Genomic DNA, 27,813 nt, shown 5'->3' on the forward strand with positions numbered 1-27,813 from the left:
TTGTCATCATTTAAAAGATTTTATTTGAAATGATTTTAAATACAAATAATATATTTTTTTCATTTACAATGACAGTTCTTTGTAAACAAGAGTGGCAGATAGAAGATAGTCGAGTACTTTTAGGGTCTGTCAGTATAGTGAGAGTCTTCATGGTCTTTTTTTGAACCTCACTGAACTTTTTGTCCACACGGCGTCAAAAATCGTTGATGCTACATTCTGTTGTGCAGCCTTACTGTATACACACACACTACGGTCGCCTGCTAGCATAAAGCCTCAATGGAACATGAGTGAAGCTGTTTAAACCACCAAAAAAAGGTCAAATTAACACTTGGCGTTTTGTATTATGAACAGAGAAGGAAGTGTATTTCCAGCACAAAAAAAACTAACTTTAATGTTCAATCAACTGCACACTGCAAGCAGTGACTTTGACCCACAGGGGGACACCAGAGGTCCAGACGCGCACACAAAAGAAGCAATACTGCCAGCAGAAAGAATGGTGGATGCATGGCACCCAAGTGGACGTTGTTGGCTTATAAAGTAAGGTTTCTGTGGACCAGGACCACATGACCACACACTGGAATGTGCTACAAGAAAACAGGAGGTGATAGTGCTCACTTGCTAAGTTGCTGAAGTGGTGTGCAGCCACTCTGGACGTGGCTAATAGGGTGTGCAGCTTGAAAGCGTACATAGAAAGTATCATTAATTGTTGTCGGGTGATTGTGACAACTTGAGGCAAAAGGAACACAGCTTGTTGTGTTGTTGTTGCACATATAAGCTGACATGTGGTCGTGTCCAGTCCACACCAACTGTCACACCTGTACAAACTCTTACAAGGTTATTAGAAATACTCTTCACACACACACACACACGCGGGTGTAAATGTCAGAGTAAAAAAGAGGCGAGCAAATGTCCCAGCTGAGTCTTTGTCAGTGAGTGTGTGTTGTAGGAGGATGTAGGAGGTGGTCTGTCTGAGATGGGCGTGTCTAAGGAGGTGCGCGGTGGTGTGTGAGAAAGTGTGTCGCTGTTAGTGTGTTTGTGTGTGTGTGTGTGTGTGTGTGTTCAGTCGTTGTCATCATCATCGTCGTCGTCATCATCGCTCTCTTCGATGCCGTCACTGTCTTCCTGCTCCTCGTCCTCCTCTTCTGTGTCAGGGATGTCCCACTGGGGATGGTTGTCCAACATGGCCTTGGCCTCGTGCACCTCCAGCTACACACAACATAACACACGTTACAACACACGCACATGATCATTGCGTACTCACATAAACCAACATTTAATCACACACACTTGTTTTCTAACACTTCATTTATCACGTGTCACTCTCTCTCCAACACGGACTTACAGTGGAAACTCGATTTACAAACTTCCCTTTTAGCAAACGTTTCGATTAACAGACCTTTTGTACGAGCTGCGTACGCCTACGTGTGCGAACCGTATCTTTTCGCAAAACGCCTGTCAGGCAAAATGCAGGGTTACACATTGTAGAGGTGGCAGAGCCCTCCACTCACTTCTACATCTCAGCTCTTCAGTGTGTGTACCTTTAGGGGGGTTTTCCATTTTGCTAACTCGATATAAATCCCGCAAAGTCAACAGATCAGAGTGGCAGTTAAACAAAGACTCCAGTTTTTCGGAAGGATTAAGGAAGCAGGCTCAGTGCCACAGTAAGTTTTGATTGTGAAGAGACTGGACTTTACTAGAAAACTGTGCCAGAGGAGACTAACTACACAGGTGGGGAATATTTCCTCTCCACCAGCACAATAAAACACACACGGAAGGGGAGTGAAGGGGCCTCGCTCGCTCCCTTCCCTGTCTGTCTGTCCCAACCTCCTAAGCTCCTTGTTGATGATGCTAATGTAGTTGGATTTGACTTTATTAAAGCACATTTCAATTGTTATTAAATAGAAAGTTGATCCATCACATCCTTGTTATGTGTGTTTGAGATACACTTCTGTATAGCACTTTATATTGTGTTCAAACCTTCACTAAAATATGGAATTTTGTCGAGGCTGGAACTCATTCATATTTATGTTGTGTATGGGAAACTTTACTTCACAATACAAACTTTGATGTACAAACCAGGTTCAAGAACCAATTAAATTGACAAATCGAGGTTCCACTGTACTTTCTTTTGCTGTTTTCAATGTCCTCCACTTACACACTCACTCTCCACTGCCATTCACTAGCTCATTCTCAAACACTATTCCATTCACTCACACTGTGACACGCACTCTCCATCCCTCATTCTGTCAACACTAACCCACTATGGCGGCAACGATTAGTCGACAATTAAATGTATCGCCGACAATTCTATTTGTCGACAATAGTCGTGACGTCATCATTCGTGTTTTTCCAAGCGGAAGTGGGTTGGCATCGCCACTCGCAAAAACGTTGCCAGTGATAACATGCAAAGTGTGAGGATATTTCCTCTTATTCTTGTTAAAAACATGAATACCTTGCTCATTTTGCAAAGCGGACTTTGTTTTTCTGGAGGATGCGGTCTCAACCTCAGTTAGCTTCTACCTTGCTAGCTAGCTAACAAAAGTGAGATGAAGTTGCATGAAAAATAACTATCATTCTAGCCAAAGTCAACCAGCTAAACTATTTCTACATCAATTCAAGTTCGCTTTAAAGCAGCGTCAATTTGCAACACCGTGAAAAAGGGCACAATAACAAACGCTAACTGCACGAGCAACGCTAACACACATAGAGACAGACAAGCACTAATGCAGAGGTATCATAAGATTAAACATACAATCTAATAGCCAACATTTTAGTAATAATAGAATAGTATTCTACACATTGAGTCTATTAGTGTGCTAAAATTTCCAAGAGTTAATCAATAGTCAACATACCAGTGTGCAGCTTGTTAAACATCACAAAATTATTTTCTTTTTGAGGAAGTTCGATTTTGTGTTGTTATCATTGCAGCTTTTTTAACACATAAACAAGGTTTTTTTAAGCACTTTACCTTTCCTTTCTTTTAAATGGACAACATTTTATTAGTCGTTTTAATGTTTGTAACAGCTGAATGAGCAGCAGTTACATTATAAATATGTATGAATAAATATTTGTTGTTAGTAAGCACATGCCTAAAATAATTTAGGCTGCATTTAGAAGTCGATGGAAAAATTAGAGCCATTAAATATATGTACACTTTGTTATCCGATTAGTCCAAAAGTAGGGAACCTATGGCTCTCGAGCCAGATGTGGCTCTTTCGATGACTGCATCTGGCTCTCAGATCAATCTTAGCTGACAATGCTTAACACGATAAGTAATGAATAATTCCACAGTGTTAAAAATAACGTTCAAAATAAAAAACATTATTTTCAAATAGATGACGCATTTGTGGAGGTGTGTGTGCATGTCGCCAAATGCAAACATTGCATTTTAATCCATCCATCTGTTTTCTACCGCACCTGTTCAAGAAGTCGCATTAATGGTGAGAAGTATTTTATTTATTATTGGTTAGCTTTAGAACAACAATGTTATCAAAAAGAATAAGAGACTTATTATACTCTAAAAATGTTGGTCTTACTTAAAAATGCACGCATTTAGTTGTATTCAGTGTTAAAAAATATTATATGGCTCTCACGGAAATACATTTTAAAATATTTGGCTTTCATGGCTCTCTCAGCCAAAAAGGTTCCCGACCCCTGGATTAGTCGTTAACTGATTGACTATCAAAATAATTGTTATTTGCAGCCCTATCACCCACCCTTCCTTATTCTAACACTAACTCACCCTGTTACGCTCACTCATAGCATAGCTTTTAGCAGTGACGCTGACAGGTTTTCAATGTAGTGATTTGAGTGGGTCCTTGGCAAGTTCAAACCAGGTGTCTCCAGTTGGGGAAAAAAAAAAAAAGTATTTCTATTTCTTAAATTCTTAATTTTCATAAATTGTAGTATTATACTCCTTTGGTGGTGGTATGTAATGATGTCATTATAAATGACGTATATATTTATTCATGTTGAAAATGTGTCTGAAATTAAACAAAATTAAAATCTGCGTTCTCCTTTCTCTGCTTACTCGAGAAAAAGTGTATGTTGTGGGAAGTGGCATTTACGCACAGACGCCACATGAGCATAACAAAATGGTGACTGCCATTCACAGTATTTTTCTCAACGCAGTATTGTTTATTTCCCTTTAAATTTCATTACAGCACGTCCTCTAAGCATCAACATCAGCATTGAGCAGAGGTAACGTGGGTTTATTTACTAGGAGGATTAGAACAATCTAGCTGAGGAGAGTGGGCGATCGCATCACAGACGTACTGCCGAGCAAGATCCACTTTGCAAATTGAGCAAGTTATACGTGTCTTGGTCGTGTTTAGTTTTCAACCGCTGTGTTTTTGCAATGGCCGGAGGCATCTGTCTCTTCCTGTTGCTTGGCAGTCACCAGTCGCGCAGACATGCACATGTGCGTTTAGTTCCAGAAAACACCAGCGATGACATCACTGACTATTATCGACGAATTAATTTGTCTGTGACAAATTTTGATAAAGACTGTTGTTGATAACATCAACGAATAGTCGCACTTTACTATGATTATAAACCAAGTTGTTATTACTATGTATTGTTTTTCATGGCAAATATGAGGGGTGTACCTGGGACACACCTTTACCTGGCAACATCGCTGTTATACAAAACCCAAAACCAGGGAAGTTGGCACGTTGTGTAAATCGTAAATAAAAACAGAATACAATGATTTGCAAATCCTGAGCTCATCTAAGATGGACTGATGCAGAGTGGAAAAGTGTTCTGTGGTCTGACGAGTCCACATTTCAAATTGTTTTTGGAAACTGTGGACGTCGTGTCCTCCGAACCAAAGAGGAAAAGAACCATCCGGATTGTTGTAGGGGCAAAGTTCAAAAGCCATCATCTGTGATGGTATGGGGGTGTATTAGTGCCCAAGGCATGGGTAGCGTACACATCTGTGAAGGCACCATTAATGCTGAAAGGTACATACAGGTTTTGGAGCAACATATGTTGCCATCCAGGCAACGTTATCATGGACGCCCCTGCTCATTTCAGCAAGAGAATGCCAAGCCACGTGTTACAACAGCGTGGCTTCATAGTAAAAGAGTGCAGGTACTAGATTGGCCTGCCTGTAGTCCAGACCTGTCTCCCATTGAAAATGTGTGGCGCATTATGAAGCCTAAAATATCACAACGGAGATCCTGGACTATTGAACAATTTAAGCACGAACAAACATCAAGCAAGAATGGGAAAGAATTCCACCTGAAAAGCTTCACAAATTGGTCTCCTCAGTTCCCAAATATTTACTGAGTGTTGTTAAAAGGAAAGGCCATGTAACACAGTGGTAAAAATGGCCCTGTGCCAATTTTTTGCAATGTGTTGCTGCCATTAAATTCTAAGTTAATGATTATTTGAAAGAAAAAAAAAGTTTCTCAGTTCGAACATTAAATATCTTGTCTTTGCAGTCTATTCAATTGAATATGAGTTGAATCATTGTATTCTGTTTTTAGTTACGAATTACACAACGTGCCAACTTCACTGGTTTTGGGTTTAGTAGTACAGTATAGCTTATAGTACAGTATAGTAGTGGTGTGACCTTAAGCGGTTTGATCTGGTCCAGTCCCAGGTAGGAATCAGAGCGCAGGATTACAGAGTATTGGTAGTTTCCTGTTTTGGAAGGTGCCGGAAACTTGAGCTCCACCTACAAAAACACACACACACACACAAGGGGTAAACAATGAAGCAGTAAATTGTCACACTGGGGGCCAGTACTGTGTTGATGTCTTGAAGGTGTCATGAGAACCAATCATTTATCAGCGCACTCACTAAAACATTTCCTGCTTCGTTGTTGAAAGCCTGTCAGACATGCGAGCAGCTGCTCACATGACAGATATGCCAGTTGGCGTTTTGAATCTACGCCGTGAGTGGGGGCCCACAGGCCTTGTTGGAAGAAAGCTGATGGTGGAGTCTGGTATGAATATGATTATCTTTGTTGACCAACCTCCTCTGTGTCTTTGAGCGTACAGACGTGGTAGGGCATGGACACCAGCGTCTGGTCTCTGCGGTCGGCGATGTAGAGCCACCACCACTCCTGCTTCTCCTCAGCATAGTAGAGGCTGTAGGCGGAGTGCGTCACCTTGGACTTGGTCTCTAGCAGGGCGCGCTCTCGCCTCTGGATGCTTTGCTGCAGCGCCTCCCACTCCTGTGGGGGAAAGGAAGACAGATAAGACCCGACGATAAAACAAAACTGATTTCTAAATTTCCTGACCTCCTCGTCGTCGCCGCCCATCTCATCCACCTCAGTGTCGCTCTGCTTGTCACTGTCCTCGTCCCGCTCGCTGGGGGAGTCTTTGTTGGTCTCGCCCTCGTCCGACTCGCTCCCTTTGTCCGAGACCTCCTCATCATCTTCCTTCGTCGTCGTCGTAGTAGACACCACATCCTGTGACGGTGAGCAGCAGATGAAGCAGTGCATTCATGACACGTAGATCCGCTGTGATTGGACACTTACGTTTGCCACGCTGCCGTTGGCCTGCTTGCTTTTTGTCAGTGCCGGTGTGGCCTTCTTCTTGGTTAACTTCTTCTTCTTGGACTTTTTGGTGCTTTTATTCTTGTTCTGCCATACTTTTGTTTTGGCTTTATTCAAGTCTCCCTGCTTCAGGTACAAACAATATTAAACTTTAGCAACACTTTAATCCCAAAACGTGCATTGACATTTAACTTTGGGCTTACTGCTTCTTCTGCAGGTGTGGTGTCCTCTCCTGGACACGGTGTTGACTCCTGCTCTTTCTCAAACATCTCCTACACACACAAGAAGTACCCCAGTACGAGTGTTAGCTTCTACCTTGCGAGCTCGCTAACAAAAGTCAGATGAAGTTGCGTGAAAAATAACTAACTTCTAGCCAAAGTCAGCCAGCTAAACTTTTTCTACACGCTTTAAAGCAGCGTCAATTTGCAATGCCGTAAACAAGGGCACAATAAAGTTAAAGTACCAATGATTGTCACACACACACTAGGTGTGGTGAAATTATTCTCTGCATTTGACCCATCACCCTTGATCACCCCCTGGGAGGTGAGGGGAGCAGTGAGCAGCAGCGGTGGCCGTGCCCGGGAATCATTTTTGGTGATTTATCCTCCAATTCCAACCCTTGATGCTGAGTGCCAAGCAGGGAGGTAATGGGTCCCATTTTTAGTCTTTGGTATGACTCGGCCAGGGTTTGAACTCACAATCTCCCGATCTTAGGGCGTACACTCTAACCACAAGGCCACTGAGTAGGTTGGGTGTATACCAGTGTGCAGCTTGTTAAACAACACTAAATGCTTTTCTTTTTGAGGACGTTCGATTGCGTTTTTATCATTGCTGCTTTTTTAACTGTTTTTAATACATAAACAGTATTTTTTTTTCGCACTTTGACTTTTTCTTTTTAAATGGACAACATTTTATTAGTCATTTTAATTTTTGTAACAGCTGAATGAGCAGCACAGTTACAGTATAAATATTTATGAATAAATTAGTCATATTTTGTTGTTAGTACATGCCTAAAATAACTTAGGCTGCATTTAGAAGTCGATGGAAAAATTAGAGCCATTAAATATGTGTACACTTGGTTATCCAATTACCGGTAGTCGTTATGATAATCGTTGACTGATCGACTATCAAAACAATTGTTAGTTGCAGCCCTATCACCCACCTTTCCTTATTCTAACACTAACTCACCCTGTTATGTTCACTCCTAGCATAGCATGTGTGCTACAAGAAGTCCAGCCACTGTTAATCCATGTCTTACATTGCTTGGCAGCAACAGCACCCCCGAGTGATCATACAAGGAACTGCTCATTCATCTCAAAAGAAACCACTTTGTATGAAGGTGCTTACCGCCATCTTTTTTCTGGTTAAGGTGACTGTAACCGTGACGATGGAGCCCGCTGTGATGTTACTGCTGTCTTCGTCATCGAGCACTGCAAACAAGAATCAGCTGTCAGGTGCATTTTTTTTTTTTAATTTGTCTTGACTTAAACGACAACCTTGTAATTTGGTATCCATGGTGATGTGAGGGAAGCTGCCCAGCACGGCCAGGACCTCGTCATACTTTTCCTCCCCCAGGAAGCGCAGCATGATACGTCTGTCGGAGTCTTTGAGACTCACCAGGTCCTGCAGGCTCCGAACTTTGTACTGGCGACAAAGAGGAAGGTAAACTGAAGGCAATGTCAGGAGGACCAAAGAGCCAATGAGTGAACACCTAGTACCTTTTTGGAGATGCAGTAGCGCAGATGCTCCTCCTCAAAGTGCGGCAGCTGCAGCAGAGGCGACTTGGACTCCTGCAGGCCCTGCACAATCATCTGCGTCAGCTTCATGCAGTTCTCGATGGTGACCAGACGAGGAGCGTGGAAACCTGGACACACCAAGACAGTTAGTGATGTCCTTCAAAATGTCTCGTCATATTCATGTTGTGTGTTTGTGCTGACCTCCTCTGCTGTTGGCCATCATGGTCAGCTGACAGCCCACATTAATCATCTCCTGCAGGAGAGCAGGACTCTTTCTCACCACAAACCTCTGATCTGAAGCACAAACACACCTCGCCTTGGTTAAATGTTTATTTTCACACCGTGATCCCTTAATATTGAGCGATAATAGAGTGTCTGACCTTCCTCCAACTCATCAGACACGTCCATTCGTGCCAGGTGAGAGAGCACTAAAACTCTGGCCTTCAGACTGTAGGGGTAGCAGAAGGGAGGCTCTTTTTTCTTCACATTGATGTTTCCAAGCTCTCGGATCAACTACAAGACGGGATAAAAAGATTATGGAGAAAATCATGACGGCTAATAACCCAACCTGCATGACCTTGGTTTATGTTGTTTTAATTCTGCAAAGGAATATTAATGTTATACAGAAATTAAACAATTTGAGATCATCAAAATATTATACAAGAATATGTCATTTTGCAGCTGAGATAGGCTCCAGCACCCCCCGCGACCCCGAAGGGGACAAGCGGTAGAAAATGGATGGATGGATGTAATTTTACACAAAATAGTCTTGTTGGTGATAACTTCATCTTAATATTCACAGAAAAAAGCCAGTATCTATTTATTACAAAGAAAAGTAGCGGTAGTACTTAAGAGAAACTGAAATTTGACAAGAAAAAAATGTTTAATGTAGAAATGTAAATATGAAAAAAAAAAGAAAAAATATGCACATTTTGTAACAAATCCAATATAGTCTCTCGTTTATCGCTGTTAATTGGTCCCAGACATTACCATAATAAACAAAGTAGGAATCATTGATTATAGGGGTGGTATGGCAAAGTGGGTAGAGTGGCCGTGCCAGAAACCTGAGGGTTGCAGGTTCGCTCCCCGCCTCTCACCATCCAAAAATCGCTGCTGTTGTGTTCTTGGGCAGGACACCTCACCCTTTCCCCCAGTGCCGCTCACACTGGTGAATGAATGATGAATGATAGGTGGTGGTCTGAGGGGCCGTAGGCGCAAACTGGCAGCCAGGCTTCCGTCAGTCTACCCCAGGGCAGCTGTGGCTACAAGAATAGCTTACCACCAGCAGGTGTGATTGAATGATGGGTTCTCACTTTTCTGTGAAGCACTTTGAGTGTCTAGAAAAGCGCTATATAAATCTAATCTAGGGGTGTAACGGTACGTGTATTTGTATTGAACCGTTTCGGTTCGGTTCGGAGGTGTACCGAACGAGTTTCCACACGAACATATTAAGTAGCTGCCTCCGCTTCCTTCTGCCTCTGTTTCTGTCAGTACTCTACACAGCACCCAGCATTGTCCCACCCACACAACCATCTGATTGGTTACAAACAGAGCAGTAACAGCCAATCAGCATTGCGTATTCAGAGCGGTAACAGCCAATCAGCAGTGCGTATTCAGAGCGCATGTAGTCAATGCTTAGCGTTTAGCAGGTAAGCATCAGGCAGCGGACACTCCCCAAATTATAATAAACACCTCCCAGTCAACTACTAGTAACATCACTATGAGCCCGTTGACCTTATAGAAATATAAAAGGCAGCTCAGCTCGCTCGCAGTCCTGGCTTGAGGTGAAGGCTAATTCGCTTTTAGCGTAACGTTAGCTCATTTTGCAGTGTGTGTGGGTGTGTGCATGCGTGTGTGTGTGTGTTACGGACAGCAAAGCCCTGTCTGTCTGTTATTTCACTTTATCTTTTTCTGTGTTGATTGAGCTGTGTTGAAGCAGTAAAAAAGGACATTATGTTAAATGAAGAGTTTTTGTCTCTGATAGTTGATATAATAATGTAACTACATCATTAAGCCTACATGAACTCCATGGTGTTCAGGGATGAATAGTCTCTCTTATTGCTATTGTACCATTTTTTCAGCAATAGTTACATTAATCATTAGTAATGCAGCAGCCTAGTTTTGAATGGCAGGGTCCCTGCTATCACATGTTGATAAAAATATAACATTTACATAATAAATCAACTACAGGCTTCCCAAATGCTGTAATAAATTAAGCATGAGTTGAATTGAAACTGTTTAATGTTGCACTTTTTATATGTAGAAGAAAAGTTTTGTCATTTTATTTCATCTGGGCAACAACTTGAGGCAGTTTAATGTTGATTAACGTGGGCAGAATTATTATAGTGTTCCCAATGTTAAAAGGATAAAGCCATTGTTTACAAATTTGGTAAATAAATAACCCAAAAATGTATACTTTGTTTTCTTACTGTACTGAAAATGAACCGAACCGTGACCTCTAAACCAAGGTAGTACCGAACCAAAATTTTTGTGTACCATTACACCCCTAATCTAATCCATTATTATTATTATTATTATAAATCTAATATTTATATAGCTCAGCATAAAACATATATTTATTATAATAACTGCGTTTTTCAACATTCTGAGAGCCTGAAATAACACTGTAAAGTTACACTTACGCGCTTTTAATTCAATACAGTACAGCTGCCTGAAGCTGAGCCGATCAGTGGCCACAATACTTAATAGCGAGCACTGATCAGTTTAGGCCATGTCCACATGAACACGGACACTTAATAAAAGCATATTTATCTCTGCGTTTAGGCCTCTTGTCCACACGCAGACACATACTTTTGTCTTTAAAAATGCAGACTTTTGCAAACGCTGGCCAAAGTGTTCCAAAACTCTCCACTTAGCACGGCACAGAGACTTGTGATGACATCATGGTTGTGCGCTGTTAATTTCCAAAGCTCAACAACACTGCCTTGCTGGCTTTAAACACACTTTAAGAGGACTTAATGTATCCATCCATCGATTTTCTACCGCTTGTCCCTCTTGGGGTCGTGGGTGTATGCTAGACACATCAAAATGGGCTTTGCGACACTCCTGCCAGCGCTAATTACAGTAAACTGTTTTGAATACAATCGCTGTGGAACCTCCACCTGATGGGACAACTTTGACAAGCAAGACTTTTTGCTCTGTCATAAGAAAGGTCCAACATTATCTTATGTTTTTAGTCATTTTTTAACGACAAATCATGAAGCTAACTTACGTGTCTTGCTTGCATTTTTGTAGATGGAGCCGGGCGCGACTGCACACGCGTAAAAAGCGACCAAGCAACTAAAAAAAACATGATGTAGCGTTCTCCTTGTAGTGTGTACTGATGTTAAAGACAATATACACTTCATTGTGCATGTACTATATCACTATATCCATGATTAAATGCTTTATAATTCCACGAGAGTTTTGCAGCGGCACACGTGTGCTATATATAGGCATTCAAACATGCAAAATGGTTTCCTTGGCTCGTTAGTGCATGCTGATTTTAGAAATAATGTACACTTCACTGTACATGTAATATATCACCACTTTACTAATGAATTTGTTATAATTCTATGAGTGTTGAGTTTCAGCAGCAGAGGCATGCATCAGCGCTTTAAACACTAAAAAAAAGATGCATAATGTTCCCAGGGCTCTGTGTAGGTGCAGGCTGGTTTTAGAGATAATGTACGTGTCATTGTACGTCTAATATATCAATATAAACATAATAGAGGTGTAATGCCACCAAGTCAGCTTTTGCTGCCTTTTTCAGGCTTCTGATTGGACAAAATGTGCATGACAGCAGGTGTTTGCGTTTGTGTGTAGACAGAGACAGTTTTGAAACTACACTTGTGTGGATGGATATCGTTTTTACCCCAAATATGCGGTTTTTTTTTAACTCTCCGTGTTCGTCTGGACATGGCCTTAATCTCCTCTAGTGGCCAGTACTACTGTAGTATTGGTATTATTACTTTACTTTGTTTGTTTTGCAGCTCTCAACAAAGGCGGACACATTGTCCTCTCCCTTATCTCTTCTCTTTTGCACTGTTCTCCGAAATCTAAAACATGGAATTGATAAACTGGTCTTTCAACTCAATTGACAAGATCTTCTCGACGAGAAGCTCAGGTTCGGGGGAACCTGCCGGTCCTGATGGAACTTTTCCTGCTAGATACATGAGGGACTCTTGGGGGAAGTGGAGAGTCGTGTGCCTAGCGGTTCTTTCTGTCGAGGACATTGAAGATATCTATTCATTTGGAACTGTGGAGTAAGTGTTGCTTTGGTCTATGGACAAATTCGGAAGACGATGATAGCCGTTTAAGGAGCCCAAAGGCTGCCCGTAGTGATCGATGTGTTGGGCAGAGATGTGGGCACTCAGACTTTGGTAATTTCTGAATTTAATCACAAATTTGGTAACTTCTCAAAGAAGATTTTTGCTCTGCAATGCGAAATTATGATTAATTTAAGAGCCACAACTAGAACCAAAACATTGGAATATGTTTGCTCACCCTAACCAAAACAATCTTTATCTACAATTCGGCTCACTCTGCATTGGCCTTGGCAGTCATGTCATAAACCCCCCAGTGAGACCATTGCAGCGAAAGACCTTCTGAAATTCCTTTCCCCTTCTTCAAACACACCTGGGAGGTTGACTCTATTTCGTAACGCCAAATGGAGCAACTCTGGAGGCTTATGAACAAAACACAGACCCATGGACTACTACTTCACATATATGCCCACATACAACCCACCCCCATCACAGGCCTTCGTCTCCCTGCCTTCGTTGCACGTCTCAAGTTTTTGTGTGTTGTAAATATGTGCTCATATGTGCTTATTGTTGCTTGAGGTTTTTTCCAAGACTCAAACTGAGCCCCCAACTCCCCATAGGAGCTTAGTTTGGGAGTTTTTTTGTCCTCCTCCTCCCCTCATGTTTACCTTTCCTTCTTGTATCTTTACCGGGCACCGCATCAGTCTTCTGGTTCTATCTACACTGTAACTGCTGTAACGACATTGTATGTCTGTTCTTAAGACAGATTAATGCAGTGGAATATGCTTTAAAAATCTGCATGTGGTGAAGCTGCAATAATTTAAGTGTTATGTAGCGGAGTATGACTGTATTTTTAAAAATTACATTTAAGAAAATTCCCCTATAAAAAAGTAGCAATATTACAAGAATACATTTACTGGGGAAAAAAAGTACACTTTTGCACCAAAAAGTTGCAAACAATAAATATGTAAGATTTGGAAGGAACCATAGTGATATTATGAAAGGAGTAGAGTAAATTGTTATTCTTTTTATTTAATGGTTTCTTACCTGTGGGACTTCAATGTTGTCTGTGGGTCTTATGGTGGCTTCTTTATTGCTGCGAGGATCAAACTCAAACGCTGCCGTTAGCACCATCACTAACCCTGCAGAGGTTAAAGAATACAAATATTTAGTGCTTGTTCTCCAATTGCATTACCAAGACAACAAGAGAAACTTACGCTTCATGTTCATGTTGGGCGTCTTGTACATGAAGTGCATGAAGAGCTGGGTGGTGTTGATGAGGATCTGGTCTCCGCTGTATCGGATGGAGCGGTACCACCATGTACCCTGATGTAGTACAATTAGAGTCAGTAAACTAGACCTTCAGTACAATAGCAACCAACACCAGAGAACCACTTACCACAACAACTGGGAGGATGACCATGAAGGCTAGACCGTATACCAACAACACCTGCAACACAAAACAGACTTCAGAGTGCTACTAAATAAATGTACACATGCAGTGTGTTGCAAATAATGACAAATACCAGCATTGAGTTCTTCTGGTCCACAATCCAGGCTGGCAAGGCGATGCCAAAGCTGGTCGCTGCAAAAACAAACAGGTTCTAGATGTAGATCTTTTTGGTCATGTTAACACAAAAAAAAACACAAACTGACCTCCTGGGCCATCCGGGTTGCCGTACATTTCCCAGTTTTTACGGGATTGTTCATTAGTGAGACTGTAAGCAGAAAGAGTACAAAACATTCAATAACAAAAACTAATGGATTAAATTTACACTGCTCAATGACACCTACGCAGCATAAGCTTTGGCGATTCTCATAAAGGTGCCCTCGTCGCCGCGTCTGTCTGGATGGTATTTGAGTGACAACACGTGGTATCGCTTCTTGATTTCAGACAGCGATGATCCCTGGAGAGTAAAAAAATTAATAACTAGCAGAGTTTCTGCCCAGAATATGTGAGTTTAAATGTGTATTTCTTTACCGGGTCCAGGTTGAGAACTTCATAAGGATTATACTCCTGATATTCCCTGTCCAGCTTGGACACCTTGTACGCCAGTAGCAGGAAGACAACCCAGCCAAACAACAAGGCAGCTTTCCTGAAAACACATACTTAACATGAAAACCTTTATTTACCCAGGAACGTCTCATTGAGATTTAGAATCTCTTTTGCAAGGGGGTCCTGCCAAACACATTCATACACCAGTGTTGGTGGCACTGGGAGCAAGGTGGGTGACGCTTCTTGCCCAAGGAAACAAGGCTGAAGCTGGAGTCGTACCAGAAACCCCTCAAGTTTCTGTACGACTACTCTGAGCCGCACAGCCTCTTTGCACACACACGCATGCTATCAGCTGTAGCTGATCCCCACCACAAAGGAAGCCAGTGTATAAAGCTTTTTTACTCTATTATGATGTCCATCACCCAAATTAAATAGTTCATACTTAATATCCATCCATCCATTTTCTACCGCTTGTCCCGTTCGGGGTTGCAGGGGGTGCTGGAGCCTATCTCAGCTGCATTCAATATGAAAAGTCGTAAGTAAGCAGCCGAGTGTGAAGCGACTGGGATGAGAATCAGCACCTCCAAGTCCGAGTCCATGGTTCTTGCCCGGAAAAGGGTGGAGTGCCATCTCCGGGTTGGGGAGGAGATCTTGCCCCACGTGGAGGAGTTCAAGTACCTCGGAGTCTTGTTCACGAGTGAGGGAAGAGTGGATCGTGAAATCGACAGGCGGATCGGTGCGGCGTCTTCAGTAATGCGGACGCTGTATCGATCCATTGTGGTGAAGAAGGAGCTGAGCCGGAAGGCAAAGCTCTCAATTTACCGGTCGATCTACGTTCCCATCCTCACCTATGGTCATGAGCTTTGGGTTATGACCGAAAGGACAAGATCACGGGTACAAGCGGCCGAAATGAGTTTCCTCCGCCGGGTAGCGGGGCTCTCCCTTAGAGATAGGGTGAGAAGCTCTGCCATCCGGGAGGAGCTCAAAGTAAAGCCGCTGCTCCTCCACATCGAGAGGAGCCAGATGAGGTGGTTCGGGCATCTGGTCAGGATGCCACCCGAACGCCTCCCTAGGGAGGTGTTTAGGGCACGTCCGACCGGTAGGAGGCCGCGGGGGAAACCCAGGACACGTTGGGAAGACTATGTCTCCCGGCTGGCCTGGGAACGCCTCGGGGTCCCACAGGAAGAGCTGGACGAAGTGGCTGGGGAGAGGGAAGTCTGGGCTTCCCTGCTTAGGCTGCTGCCCCCGCGACCCGACCTCGGATAAGCGGAAGAAGATGGATGGATGGATGGATGGTAAGTAAAGACAGAATTTTAAGAAAATAAAGTCAAAACATTACACAAAAAACAGTAAGAATGAAGTCGCAATTTACAAGGGAGAAAAGCATAATGTTAGGGGAATAAAGTTGGGATATTAAGGTGATATAAAGACAAGAATAAATACATTTAAAAAGAAAAAAGATACTCTTAGGAGATGAATGTTGTAGAAGTACAAGAAAAACATTGTAAGAATGACGAGTAAAATGTAAAAGTAAAAATTCCATAGGTAAGGAAAATAATGTTTTAATAAAAAAAAAAAGTAAAACAATGTATTGTTAAGAGAACAAAGTCTCAGGGGGGAAATAGATGGTACGAGCTTATATTCTATTTTTTGAGTAAAAAAATATCTTTTTAATAAGATTTAAGTTGTCATTTTAATAAGGGAATGTCACAATGCCTGCACATGATATTAGACGATATTCTTGCAACTCTATGAATGCACAATTTAATAGTCTGGTTACGGTATCGCCAAACAAAAACAGGAGCATTATTATTTTCATAAATGTTGAATTTTTGATACAGCACTTGTATTGTGGTGTACCCAATTAAGTGACAATAAGCTCAAAAACATCAAGCACAGGCTGGTCAGTGAGTGTCATTATTATTATTGTTGTAATTGTACAAACAATTAGATAGGTTCAGATGTTTGGCATCAATTTGTATAACTTTACCCTGTTTCCATGACAATAGCAAACCCCACTGGCCTGCTCTCCATCAGCATCTGTTGCCATGGCGGCCGACCCCTCCGCTGGTCGGCACCCGTAAAGCGACAGAAAACTCCAAAAGGACTGCTATGATAAATGTCTAGTTATGAGACAGCTGGGAAGAGGAAACAAAACCTGTCGACCACTTTGCCTAATGAAACACATTTCATGCTGGCAGCAGCGTGAATCATTAGAGAGACAGAACAGGAGTGGAAGGAGGAGGTGTGAATATCAACTGGGCCGAGAAAGCAGACATGAAACAAACAGAGTGCTGCAGCAATACTGAACACCAGGCCACCGGGGAATAACGCTCCATTCCCGACAATCAACAACACAGACAACGCATGAATATGAAAACATCAGTTGGAAGGGTCTTTAGTTGAAGTCCTTTCATTTCAACTTTCCAATTAATGACAAGCCAGCCGAAAAGTACAACAAAAATATTAGTAATTGGCATACATTTGACATGTAACGATTACAGTATTGAAGATAAACTGGGGTGAAACGCCTGACTGTTTTCATTGCCATTTCAAATTAAAAGGATCCTAAAACCATGATAGATAATCGCATTTTGATAAACTCAGACCAGTGATATTGCTCATTTACTGGAGAAGCAAGCTAGCAAAGTAATTGTGAGCTAGCTTAAATGCTAACATGAATACAAGACACATTAAAGCAGGGGTGCCCATTACGTCGATCGTGAGCTACCGGTCGATCGCGGAGGGTGTGTCAATCAGGCATTAAAAAAAACCACCTAAAAATTAGCGACCATCACTTGATTGACATTCACACCACCCGAGGGTCTTGTGAGATGACGCTGGCTGCTGTGAATTCAATATTAAGAAAAAATTACCGTCAGGAAGCTGAGAAACACTTTTTGTTTCAACAGACTCTCGCGCCGTACCTGCCGTCAAAACTGTAAACACCGACTACACAGTTCCTATCTTCACAATAAAAGCGCTGCTTCCTCCTGTCTGCGCTAATAAAATAAGAGTCTCAGAAAGCCGGTGTGCAAAAGCTAGCAAGCTATGGAGTTTGCCGCCAATGCATTTCTTGTAAAGTGTATAAAAACGAGTATGGAAGCTGGACAAATAAGATGCCAAAAACCAACCACTTTCATGTGGTATTGGACAGAAAGGAGGACTATTTTTCTCTTCCATTTGAAAACGTGGACATTATCAGTTATCAATGCAAGTCATCAGAATCAGGTAATACACAAACTTATATTCTTGTCTTCATGAAAGAAAGGAATCTGTATGTGTTAAACATGCTTGTATTATCATTAAACACCTTTAACTTGTTAACAAAAACGTATCTTTCATAAAAAAATAAATATAAATTATATATGTAAATGGAGAGATCCCCACGACTTGATCAATTGAAAAGTAGCTCGCCTGCAGAAATAGTGTGGGCACCCCTGCATTAAAGTAAGCAATTAAGCTGTTCAATAGTGCACATTGAACCTTCAAGCAATGCTGAATGTCTCTTAGGACAAAGAAGTCCAGAGAGACGTGAAAATTGATGCACATTGTATGTCTATGGACTAGCAAACTTTTAAAGGGAAAGTGCACTTTTTTGGAATTTTGCCCATTGTTCTCAATCACTATGAAAAAAATGGCATCTTTATTCCATCCATTTTCTACCGCTTGTCCCTTTCATGGTTGCCGTGGGTGCTGGAGCATATCTCAGCTCCATTCGGGCGGCAGGCGGGGTACACCCTGGACAAGTCGCCACCTCCTCACAGGGCCAACACAGATAGACAGACAACTTTTTTGTGCATTTTAAATAGTAAATAAATGCAATTAAAAGTCTGCTTACTATGTAGCCTATGGGAGCTGCTCTATTCTGCCTATAAAGCCCTTAAAAACATCCAAACACCTCCATTAAGGTGTTATATACATGATGTAAGTATATATGTACCGGTAATGTCGTAATGGGCACATTTATAATAACATTTAATATTTACGTATTTTGCTAATTTTAAGCATACGCAGCACATTAATTTAAAAAACGCATTAGACAACGTTTGCTTTTTTTTTAACAACATCACTGAGTATTACTCACTGCAGACCTTGACAGCCAACAGACCTAATAAAACATCACTTACTGTACAAGCTCAGCTGTCATTATGATGCCGACTGATAAGATGGTCATATATTCCCATTTAGATGAAGAATGACTCATGATAAACGCGAACAAAAGGGGAATGGAACAAAGAGTCTTTTCGTGTCTTTCTCACCATTTTACGGGTCTAATTTCAAATTCTCAAAGTGTACCGACTTGTCGGAATACGCCCTCATTCTTCTACTATACAGGTGAGAGGCATTATTTATGATCTATAATAAAGTTTGATGGGCAAGGAAACGAGGAAGCAGCTCATCAGTCAAACATGTAAACATTGGCACACAAGCTCGTGATCACAGTGCCGCTATAAATACAGGTAAAAGCCAGTAAATTAGAATATTTTGAAAAACTTGATTTATTTCAGTAATTGCATTCAAAAAGTGTAACTTGTACATTATATTTATTCATTGCACACAGACTGATGCATTGAAATTTTTATTTCATTTAGTTTTGATGATTTGAAGTGGCAACAAATGAAAATCCAAAATTCCGTGTGTCACAAAATTAGAATATTACTTAAGGCTAATACAAAAAAGGGATTTTTAGAAATGTTGGCCAACTGAAAAGTATGAAAATGAAAAATATGAGCATGTACAATACTCAATACTTGGTTGGAGCTCCTTTTGCCTCAATTACTGCGTTAATGCGGCGTGGCATGGAGTCGATGAGTTTCTGGCACTGCTCAGGTGTTATGAGAGCCCAGGTTGCTCTGATAGTGGCCTTCAACTCTTCTGCGTTTTTGGGTCTGGCATTCTGCATCTTCCTTTTCACAATACCCCACAGATTTTCTATGGGGCTAAGGTCAGGGGAGTTGGCGGGCCAATTTAGAACAGAAATACCATGGTCCGTAAACCAGGCACGGGTAGATTTTGCGCTGTGTGCAGGCGCCAAGTCCTGTTGGAACTTGAAATCTCCATCTCCATCTCCATAGAGCAGGTCAGCAGCAGGAAGCATGAAGTGCTCTAAAACTTGCTGGTAGACGGCTGCGTTGACCCTGGATCTCAGGAAACAGAGTGGACCGACACCAGCAGATGACATGGCACCCCAAACCATCACCCAACCATGCAAATTTTGCATTTCCTTTGGAAATCGAGGTCCCAGAGTCTGGAGGAAGACAGGAGAGGCACAGGATCCACGTTGCCTGAAGTCTAGTGTAAAGTTTCCACCATCAGTGATGGTTTGGGGTGCCATGTCATCTGCTGGTGTCGGTCCACTCTGTTTCCTGAGATCCAGGGTCAACGCAGCTGTCTACCAGCAAGTTTTAGAGCACTTCATGCTTCCTGCTGCTGACCTGCTCTATGGAGATGGAGATTTCAAGTTCCAACAGGACTTGGCGCCTGCACACAGCGCAAAATCTACCCGTGCCTGGTTTACGGACCATGGTATTTCTGTTCTAAATTGGCCCGCCAACTCCCCTGACCTTAGCCCCATAGAAAATCTGTGGGGTATTGTGAAAAGGAAGATGCAGAATGCCAGACCCAAAAACGCAGAAGAGTTGAAGGCCACTATCAGAGCAACCTGGGCTCTCATAACACCTGAGCAGTGCCAGAAACTCATCGACTCCATGCCACGCCGCATTAACGCAGTAATTGAGGCAAAAGGAGCTCCAACCAAGTATTGAGTATTGTACATGCTCATATTTTTCATTTTCATACTTTTCAGTTGGCCAACATTTCTAAAAATCCCTTTTTTGTATTAGCCTTAAGTAATATTCTAATTTTGTGACACACGGAATTTTGGATTTTCATTTGTTGCCACTTCAAATCATCAAAATTAAATGAAATAAACATTTCAATGCATCAGTCTGTGTGCAATGAATAAATATAATGTACAAGTTACACCTTTTGAATGCAATTACTGAAATAAATCAAGTTTTTCAAAATATTCTAATTTACTGGCTTTTACCTGTAGTTTGTCAGTGTTAGCGCTTACAACAACAATATCACTAATACTTGCTTAATATTGCAGTCACGAGATGTAAATGGAGCATTGTTGGCAGTTTTTGGATGGTTATTTATTGGGTTTTCTGGGCGGAATTGTGGACCTACGTTGGGCTACGTTGTCAGCGGACTTTCATTTGCGACATAAAATACAAAAAAAAAAAATACATCAGTTGTAATGTCGTTCGTAATGTTTGTGAACGATACGAAAAACATGTTTTAAAGTGCAGTTCCCTTTTAACCATTAGGCAAACACAGACATTTACTTAAGACCCCCCAATCATCTCCTAAAAAATGACTAATAAAGTTTTCTTCTATTTAAAACAATTGTTTGTTTGTTTTTGTCTTGATTCATGTGTTTAAAAATATATTATAATACTTAATCAATCGTGATTGTTTTGACAGTTCCTACCCCTCTTCTCACACAATGGAGTATTCTATGTTACTGTACATGTGCAGAATTAATAACGTAATGTTTCTTCTGCCAAGGAAAATACATTGTGTCTGTCTACTTTAACAGCACATTCAACAATACAACGATAATGTTAACCACAATTATTTTGGTGGCAATAACTGTTATATTATTAAATCCCTATTACACAGAAAAGCCAGGTTGATTAGCAGCAGATCCAAAATTACAAATAAGTATGCAACACCACAGCAAGTTAAATTACAAGGAAAAGTCAAAATGTTGTACTGTATGTATATTTTCAGAAATACATTTGTTATGTAGCAAGAAAAAAGTGTGAATGTTACAAAATAGGGGGTGTTTGTCTTTAGAACAGAGTCGTATTGTTACAAGAATAAACTGCTAACGTTACAGGAATTAGGTTGCACGAAAAAAATCATGTGATGTAAGCTTAAAAGTGTTACTTTTTTCAGTTTAATGTTAAAAAAAAACTGGAGTTGTGTTTCACAAGAAAAAACGTCCCAATTTGTTTTTAAATAAAGTGATATTACAAGGAAATGTTGGAATGTTATGAATCAAAGGTGTCAAAACAAAGTTGTGCCGTTACAAGATAAAGTTGTATCGTTCCAATAACCAGTTACATGAGTAAAAAGTTGCAATGTAAGTGGACAACAATTTTTTTAGAGAATGAAGTCGCCATGTTACGAATTAATGTGGTATTTTATCGAGGGTACGTCCCAATATTATGACAATGAAGTAGAGACAATACTAGAGCAAAGTCGTAATATTTTTTGTTATATTATTTATTTTCATAAAAGGGTGCTTTTTTCACACATACCGTATTTTCCGCACCATAAGGCGCCCTGGGTTAAAAGCCGCGCCTTCAATGAACGGCATATTTCAAAACTTTGTCCACCTATAAGCCGCCCGGTGTTGTAAGCCGCATCTAACTGCGCTAAAGGAATGTCAAAAAAACAGTCAGATAGGTCAGTCAAACTTTAATAATATATTAAAAACCAGCGTTCTAACAACTCTGTTCACTCCCAAAATGTACGCAAATGTGCAATCACAAACATAGTAAAATTCAAAATAGTGCAGAGCAATAGCAACATAATGTTGCTCGAACGTTAATGTCACAACACACAAAATAAACATAACGCTCACTTTCTGAAGTTATTCTTCATTCATAAATCCCTCGAATTATTCTCCTTCGTTGTCCGAATTGAAAAGTTGGGCGAATGTGGGATCCAAAATGTCGTCTGGCGCTGTCTCCCTGTCTCCCTGTCTTGGTGAACGTCACGTGTGTTCGCCTTCTGTCATCCACTGTTCCCACGCAGTTAGCAGTCTAGCTTCGAATGCCCTGTTGACACCAATATCTAGCGGCTGGAGGTCTTTTGTCAATCCACCCGGAATGACGGCGAGTATTGAATTAAGCGCGTAAGCGTGTCTCTTAATGTGATGTTATGAGCTAGCAAATATAACAACTACACTACCCAGCATGCAACGATAGTGACGAGCATGCCCGTTAGCCCTGAGAAGCGTTGTTGTATGCTGGGAGTTAGAATGTGGTTATGAGCACGCTGTGAGTAAACGTTGAGAACTCAGTTAACACGCCTCGTCTGCATTATTTATAATTAGACAGACAACACACTTAATAGGAGCCATTTTGGGGTCTTTACATAAACACACAAATGGAAATGAAACGTCACATATCCCAGCATGCACCGCGCGCTTCTTCTACGGGGAAAAAAGATGGCGGCTGTTTACCGAAGTTGCGAGACCGAAACTTTATGAAAATGAATCTTAATATTTATCCATATATAAAGCGCACCGGGTTATAAGGCGCACTGTCAGCTTTTGAGAAAATTTGTGGTTTTTAGGTGCGCCTTATAGTGCGGAAAATACGGTAATCAAGTCTTGATTTGTTCTTAATTTTTTCAAACTTTTTCGCGATCTTATTGTGACTATCTCTTTGTTCTGGTAGTATCATTTTCTCTTCTTGTCAGCACGGCCTTATTAATACCTCCAGTGCACCAAAATAGAAACAAATAGAGACTAATTTTAGAGCTGCGTGCTCATCGTTTAAAAGAAGATGATGCTGCTAAAACATGGTGTTCAAAACAAGTGTGATTCCCCTGAAGAGGACAGTGGACACACACTCTTAGACTCACTTTAAGGTGGGGATGATGCTCTGCTGGGACTTCATCAGCCTGAGACGGTACCACAGGCACCTGCCATGGACCCTCCGGAGACTCTTCAGACGCAATTGTTCTGGAACAAACACACATATTACAATTTTAGTACAGAACAGTGCTTTTTCCGTGGCAGCTTGAGAAACAAAGAAAAATAACTGCAAACTTCACCTATGCAAAAGGTACATTTTAATTTTTAGCTCGTACAGTGGGGAGCTAAACAATCAGTTTTGTATCGGGCTGTAGTAGGGATAGGTTCTTAATTGTGTCAGTGATTGTGATTCTGGACTAATGATACTGCTATCAGTATTTTTTAATACAGCTGACCGTCGTCATTATGACACGTTGTCATATTCAGTTCAAGTGTCGCTATTACGTACAGGTAGATGATAATCAGCTTGGATTAATGACAAATATAGAAGCAAAACCACACAAACGTATGTATGTACACAACAATATGTCTTCTTAGTCCACAAAGTCACGCACGCTAAAAATAGTTACTGTGAGTTTCAAGTGTTCTCCACTTAACTCACGACCACCATCAACACGACCGTCCTCTAAGCCAGTGATTTTCAACCACTGTGCCGCGGCACACTAGTGTGCCGTGAGATATCGTCTGGTGTGCTGTGGGAAATTATGCAACTTCACCTAATTGGTCCAAAAAATATTTTTTGCAAATCAATAATCATAATAATGTGCCGTTGTCTAGTGCCTGTGCTGTGTAGAGCTTGGCAGGGTAACTATGTAATACTCCATATCAGTAGGTGGCAGCAGGTAGTTCATTGCTTTGTAGAAGTCGGAACGCGTCGAGGATGGTTTGTCGTGATCCCAATATGCAGAGCACAGCGGGAGACAGCGTGGAGGTAAAAAGGTATGTAACGCTTAAACCAAAAATTAACAAAAGGCAAGTCCCGCTAGGAAAAGGCACTGAAGCATAGGGATGGCTATGTAAAACAAAAGAAAAACTGAACTGGCTACAAAGTCAACAAAAACAGAATGCTGGATGACGGCAAAAACTTACAGCGTGTGGAGCAAAGACGGCGTCCACAAAGCACATCCGTACATGACATGACAATCAACAATGTCCCCACAAAGAAGGGTGGTGTATGCACAACTTAAATAGTCTTGATTGCGAAAACAAAGCAGGTGCGGGCAATACCACTCAAAGGAAGGCGTGAAGCTGCTACAGGAGAACACCAACAAAACAGGAACGGTCACCAAAATAACAGCGCAAGACAGGAACTAAAGCACTACAAACGAACAACAACAAACTCAAAATAAGGCACGACAACCTGGTGGAGTTTAATTTTTTAACCTTTTCTGCTGGTGGTGTTCCTCCGTATTTTTTTTATGAAAGAAATGTGCCTTGGCTCAAAAAAGGTTGAAAAACACTGCTCTAAGCGATCCTATTGATTTATATTATATATTTGATATGAGATATCATGTTAAAAGTCTGTGAATGAACATGAATACCATACATTTTTATTATCTTATTACTAGTCATTTAAATATTATATGGATGGATTGATGTGTGGTCTATACAAGATGACATAACTGCATTTCACCTTGCACTGCAAAAATAGCTGACTTGTTTAAGACCTAAAAAGCAGGTGTTGATATAAAATACTTCCCTGCTGTGAGATGTTACATCGTGATGTCTGTGGCGTAAAACCTCTGCTGCTAATAAAAATGCATTTTTCACATCTTCATTTACATATAGTACCGTTAAAGAGTATCGATGAATATTGGTATCGTTAAGGAATAATGATATTGGCATTGATAAAACCCTAAGGATATAATAATAATAATAATAATAACCCATCATTCATTCACCAGTGTGAGCGGAACTGGGGTCAAGGGTGAAGCGTCCTGCACAAGGCCACAACGGCAGTGAATTGGATGGCAAGCGAACCTGCAACCCTCAAATTCCTGGCATGGCCGCTCTACCCACCACGCCATGCCGCCCATATACATCCCTAATCTGTAGCAACTCAGGGTGTTTACGTTCTGAAGATGTCACTATTTTTATTTTCTATTATTATCATTAGAAATATTGGACTCATTGTGGTATTAACGACTATTAACCTCCAAAGGTTTCCCTGGCCTTTCCTCATATGATGTCGGAGGGACAGTTGACTTTCTTAATAAACAAACAGAAGAACTTGGGGCACGGTTGGGAGAGTGGCCGTGCCAGCAACCTGAGGGTTCCTGGTTCGATCCCCCACTTCTACCACCACGTCCGTTGTGTCCTTGTGTCATTTTTTACAGCAACAGCGTGTTATAGATTAGCCTTTTCGCTGAAAAAAGACCAACTGATCAAACTCAGAGAACCCACGTATGGCCTGAGAGATACTTGGCAGAGCTCGTGTTTTTATTTTAAGACATGTAGCAAAGCCTGGGGAAGGAGGTTTGGGCTTTCAAAAAGTAACAATTTGAGCGGTTCTTCTCTTAAAAGTGGAGACCGCGTGGCGGAGTTGGGAGAGTGGCCGTGCCAGCAACCTGAGGGTTCCTGGTTCGATCCCCAGCTTCTACCAACCTAATCACGTCCGTTGTGTCCTTGAGCAAGACACTTCACCCTTGCTCCTGATGGGCCGTGGTTAGTGCCTTGCATGGCAGCTCCCGCCATCAGTGCGTGAATGTGTGTGTGAATGGGTGAATGTGGAAATAGTGTCAAAGCGCTTTGAGTACCTTGAAGGTAGAAGAGCACTATACAAGTATAACCCATTTACCGTTTATAACTACAGAAAATAACATGTCATCTCAATCAAGCACAACGTAAAATCAAGTCAAGGTAAATGTAATGCTATCGCCTCTTCCGCAGCCTTCAGCTCAAAGAACCGGGGCGCTTTAGCCAACTCACCCTGGCTGGAGAGGGAAGCCAAAGTGTCAGCAATCAGATGTTTGTTTGAGATGATTTTTTTTTTCTTCATTTGTTTTTCATTTGTTAGGGCAGCACGGTGGAAGAGGAGTTAGTGCATCTGCCTCACAACACGAAGGTCCTGGGTTCGATCCTGCGCTCGGAATCTTTCTGTGTGGAGTTTGCATGTTCTCCCCGTGACTGCGTGGGTTCCCTTCGGGTACTCCGGCTTCCTCCCACCTCCAAAGACATGCACCTAGGGATAGGTTGTTTGGCAACACTAAATTGGCCCTTGTGTGTGAATGTTGTCTGTCTATCTGTGTTGGCCCTGTGATGAGGGGGAGACTTGTCCAGGGTGTACCCCGCCTCCGCCCGAATGCAGCTGAAATGGGCTCCCCGCGACCCCGAAAGGGACAAGCGGTAGAAAATGGATGGATGGATGGATTTGTTTTTCATTTGTTGGGGCAGCACGGTGGAAGTGGGGCTAGTGCATCTGCCTCACAATACGAAGGTCCTGGGTTCGATCCTGCGCTCGGGATCTTTCTGTGTGGAGTTTGCATGTTCTCCCCGTGACTGCGTGGGTTCCCTCCGGGTACTCCGGCTTCCTCCCACCTCCAAAGACATGCACCTGGGGATAGGTTGATTGGCAACACTAAATTGGCCCCAGAGTGGGAATGTTGTCTGTCTATCTGTGTTGTCCCTGCGATTAGGTGGCGACTTGTCCAGGGTGTACCCCGCCTTCCGCCCGAATGCAGCTGAGTTAGGGTCCAGAAAAGGGACAAGCGGTACAAAATGGATGAATGGCATTTGTTTTTGCATATTAGTACTTGTTAGCATCAATATCAATGCCCTCTGGCGTTACTAAGTGATGTCAAGGTGCACATCTGGCAACCTGGCAAGAAGCAGGGTCGCTTGTTGGCATACGTTGCATAAACCAGGCCAGAGGTGTTGTTGTTGTTGTTGACGTCCAGAGAAGACTCTTTTCAGTTCAATAAAGTTGCATGAATGCTTGAACACCCTTGAGGAAACATTAGACAGTGACTTTGTGTTATTAGCTTAAAGTTAGCTAATGGGATTAGTGGACACTTTGTGGTGTTACTACAGGGATGACACGGCACTCTTGCATGTAAATGTGGTTTAGATTTAGCGAAGTGTCTTTAGGAAGAGTTGCCAGGCTAGCTAAGTTAGCATGGAGGCAAGACAGCGGGGCCTTACCAGCATTCTGATCCCGGGGCCAGAGGTAATAGGTGGCCGGGATGACAATGAGTCCCACGAAAGAGGTGAGGAAATAGAAAAACGTGTTGCCGCTGTCATCATACTGGAACTGCTGGCCAGCCATTTTCGTCGCGGCGCTGCCAAGTCCTCCGAAAGCTCTTGTTCGCCGAGCCGGCGCGTCCCCCTGGTGTGAGCCCGCTGCTGCTACCTGAATGACGGACTGCTGAGCTAACGAGCGAACAGCGTTGGTGTACGTGGTGTACGCATGCGCAATGGGCTTCTTTTTCTTCGTTGTGGGAAGGTCGGTCTTAGTGGCTTTTAATGACGTCTCTACTGCCCCCTAAAGACAACCCGTATATGACAGCCTCAAAACCGACGTTCAGTAAGGTGAATGTTTATTTTGAAAAAAGATTGTTGTTTATTTTATTATGAGTGCCTGGAAACAGTATGGTCCAGGGGTGTCTAAACTTTTTAAGTTAAAGTACCAATGATTGTCACACACACACTAGGTGTGGTGAAATGTGTCCTCTGCATTTGACCCATCCCCTTGT

General features: G+C 41.9%; 1 protein-coding gene across 1 annotated transcript; it reads right to left on the bottom strand.

The window, feature by feature from the left end:
- Nucleotides 1-27,519, bottom strand: sec63 (SEC63 homolog, protein translocation regulator). The gene is made up of 20 exons (XM_061929253.2): nt 27,263-27,519; nt 23,170-23,269; nt 14,488-14,602; nt 14,301-14,413; nt 14,163-14,224; nt 14,033-14,091; nt 13,906-13,956; nt 13,724-13,832; nt 13,554-13,648; nt 8,622-8,754; nt 8,443-8,535; nt 8,224-8,369; nt 8,002-8,149; nt 7,853-7,935; nt 6,709-6,777; nt 6,488-6,631; nt 6,248-6,418; nt 5,981-6,181; nt 5,576-5,680; nt 1-1,206 (listed from the first exon to the last, which is right to left on the bottom strand). Exons 1-20 carry the CDS (start codon nt 27,384-27,386, stop codon nt 1,060-1,062), a joined length of 2,268 nt encoding a protein of 755 aa, XP_061785237.2. The 5' UTR covers nt 27,387-27,519; the 3' UTR covers nt 1-1,059.
- Nucleotides 27,520-27,813: the final 294 nt, after the last annotated feature.

Source organism: Nerophis lumbriciformis, linkage group LG34 (genome assembly GCF_033978685.3).
Source record: "Nerophis lumbriciformis linkage group LG34, RoL_Nlum_v2.1, whole genome shotgun sequence".
Lineage (NCBI taxonomy): Eukaryota > Metazoa > Chordata > Actinopteri > Syngnathiformes > Syngnathidae > Nerophis > Nerophis lumbriciformis.

Bases quoted from the DNA above. Each gene is read 5' to 3' on its own strand.
- sec63 (XM_061929253.2), bottom strand. From the start codon at position 27,386: ATGGCTGGCCAGCAGTTCCAGTATGATGACAGCGGCAACACGTTTTTC. The intron at 14,603-23,169 runs GTGAGTCTAAGA...ATGTGTTTTCAG, and splicing joins AGCATCATCCCCACCTTAAA to GAAAGCTGCCTTGTTGTTTG. The intron at 8,755-13,553 runs GTAAGAAACCAT...CCCGTCTTGTAG, and splicing joins ACAACATTGAAGTCCCACAG to TTGATCCGAGAGCTTGGAAA.